This window comes from Etheostoma spectabile, chromosome 12, assembly GCF_008692095.1.
Source record: "Etheostoma spectabile isolate EspeVRDwgs_2016 chromosome 12, UIUC_Espe_1.0, whole genome shotgun sequence".
In the NCBI taxonomy this organism is placed as follows: Eukaryota; Metazoa; Chordata; class Actinopteri; order Perciformes; family Percidae; genus Etheostoma; species Etheostoma spectabile.
In genome coordinates, this window is record NC_045744.1 from 29896921 (window position 1) to 29899586 (window position 2666).

Genomic DNA, 2666 nt, shown 5'->3' on the forward strand with positions numbered 1-2666 from the left:
ACAAGACGGTAAAAACCTGAACAGTTAACTAGCAACTCCCCTTCAGAAGATTGTCGTAAGTGTTTCTGTTGATTTTTCCGTCCATGTTTGGTTAAAAACCTCGCGCTCTGTTATCAACCGTCTCTTTCGTTTCCCATGAGCTGATGTTTTTGAGGGATCCAGTTGATTCCGCCGTCCATGTTAAGTCTCCCAGTCAGGTCTCAGCTCGCCCCCACAAGGGGTCAGACCGTTCTCTGCTCCCAGCTAACAATGTTTTGATTCCCGTTCGTTTTTGTGGTTGTGGGAACGTGCCCTGCAGGTTTTGTTTTTGGTTGTCTGCTGGTTAATTTATTTGGAATTTGTCCCCTCCCCTTGCCTTAACCTTTCCGGGAACGTTCTTTTTGGTTTTCCAGCCAGGTCCTGGACGTCTTTCTTGTTTTGCTCTTCTTTCGCTTCCCCGCAGGCCTGCCCTGTCGCCAGCACAATTCATCAGTTCCAACTGCCGCAGCATGCGGCTTAACCGGCTCACGAGCTCGTTTCCCTGCATGGCGATTGATACACATAAAAAGAATTAACATGATTATTATATCAGATAATTAAGTTGATAGGTTGCCTGCACATGTCCATACAAATAATGCACCTATTCTGTTACCATAGCAATTAGACAAAATATTTATTATTAAAAAACTTCCATGCCAGGTGGTGTAGAAGTATCACGCTGAGACTAAAAACCTATGAAGAGACAAACATCCGACAATCACATGATATCACCATGTTGACAGTCATTGGTTCCATGTTAAGAATATGACTAAAATGGTTTCTTAGATGCATGCATACAGTTTAATCTTTCAGACCTACTGCTCCGTCCTGGACAGGTTATCTGTTCCAACAGATTTTATCTGTAACACAGAGACCAGATCATTTGTACCCATTGCAATATATGGTATTGAAATATGTAAAAAAGATGTATCTATAATTAAGGTCTTACATACTTGAAGAATTGTCATGCACCTCCTTGGGCGTCGGCGCTGTCTTTTTGGACCACTCTCTTTTGTCCCTCGATGCTGGCTGTGTTTCCCTCTGCATCTTCCCTGTCTCGATGCTGGACTGTCCCTCTTCATCTTCTGTCATCGATGCTGGCAACTGTCCCTCTTGCGCCTCTTCTGTCTCGATGCCTGGAGACGTTCCCTCTTCATCTTCTGTCTCGATGCTGGACGTGTCCCTCTTCAATCTTTGTCTCGATGCTGGGACGTGTCCCTCTTCAGCTTCTTCTCCGATGCTGGATGGTGTCCCTCTTCATCTTCTGTCTCCATGCTGGACCGTGTCCGCTCAGTCCACCGACACCCGGTCCACAGCTTTGGCGTAGGAATCTTAATGTTAGAGAACATTTGTGATCCAGTAGCACAAAAAAAGAAAAGCTTCCATACATAGAAATTATTTATGTACTATATTATAGCAGCAATGGTTACCTGTACACAGACAGCCATATTTCTTTAACTGGCTATTTGGCCCGCTGTGTTGGGCAAATGGCACGCTGTGATTGGAGCAGAAGGGGGTTCGCAGGAGCTCAACCATCTTCTCCTCAAATTCTCCCTCCGCTGCGCACGCGGGTAAACGGGTGTCCTCATTAGAGTGCGGATCGGGCCGGATTTTTCTGTCCGAGCCCTGCCCGCGTCCGCAGTCATTACTATATTTATGCCCGACCCGAGCCGGCCCGACACAGTTAAAAAAATCGCATTTGTTTCTCACACTAATGACACTTGACGTTGTGTTTGTGTGGAAAGGCCGCTTTTTATTCAGCACGTGTATGAAAGGCATTCGGAAATGTCAACAGATGGAGCATCCCAATGCCACGGGGCAACAGCGCCATAACCCTCCGGGGTAATACCTGTGTTTAAATTTCTAAATGTTCACTGCTGATGTGACCGAGCCCCCGACCCGAACCCGAGTTTTTCCTTTCTAAAAATCTGTTCAACCCCGGCACGTCGGGGTAACCGTCGTGTCCCGTCCGGCTGCGGGTCGGGTATCCATCCTCTAGTCCTCAGGGCTATGAAAAAACGAATAACGTTTAGTTTTGATTTATACATTATCTACTTATCTGTTTGACAAGCTTAAGTGATCCTTCTTACCTCTTTCTTACCGAGTCTCTTACCCTCATTTCCGTCTCCATGGCTGACCACCGACCTGTTTCTGTGATATTTCTTCGGTTTTCGAACACAACAAAAAGTTTTAGTTTTCGTCCAAGTTTCCTTGTCCTGCATTTGTATTACTGGAAAATTTAAAAGCATTGTGACATCACGGTGTCCCAAGCTGAAGTTCAGGCTCCAGCCTGGGGGACCGGTGGTTGTGTGGACTCTCTAAAACGTTTAAAAACATTGAATATTGGTCTTTTCATTTATGTGCCTGCTCATGCTCTACAGGAGCTCCCTGTCACCTCCCTCTGCTCCAAGTCAAAGCGTGCAATTTGCCCAACAGCAGCCGGGCAAAATATCCAGTTAAAATATGGCTGTGTACAGGTAACCTATTACTACTATACTGTTTGTAAACAATTAATTTCCTGTGTGGAAATGCTTTTTTTTTTTTTGCGCTACTGGATCACAAACGCCAAAGCTGTGGACCGGTGTCGGCCGCTGATGGACACTTCCAGCATCGAGACAGAAGATGAAGCAAGTGTCCAAAAAAGGCAG

The 2666-nt window shown here is 45.8% G+C and overlaps 1 protein-coding gene across 1 annotated transcript in view; it reads right to left on the reverse strand.

Annotated features, from left to right (window-relative positions):
* Positions 1-1205: 1205 nt before the first annotated feature.
* The window catches only part of LOC116699830 (uncharacterized), a 15900-nt gene continuing 14439 nt past the window's right edge, over positions 1206-2666 (reverse strand). The window contains exon 5 of the mRNA XM_032532620.1: positions 1206-1349. Coding sequence (XP_032388511.1) covers positions 1206-1349 — 144 coding nt within the window. The remainder of the gene's footprint in view (positions 1350-2666) is intronic.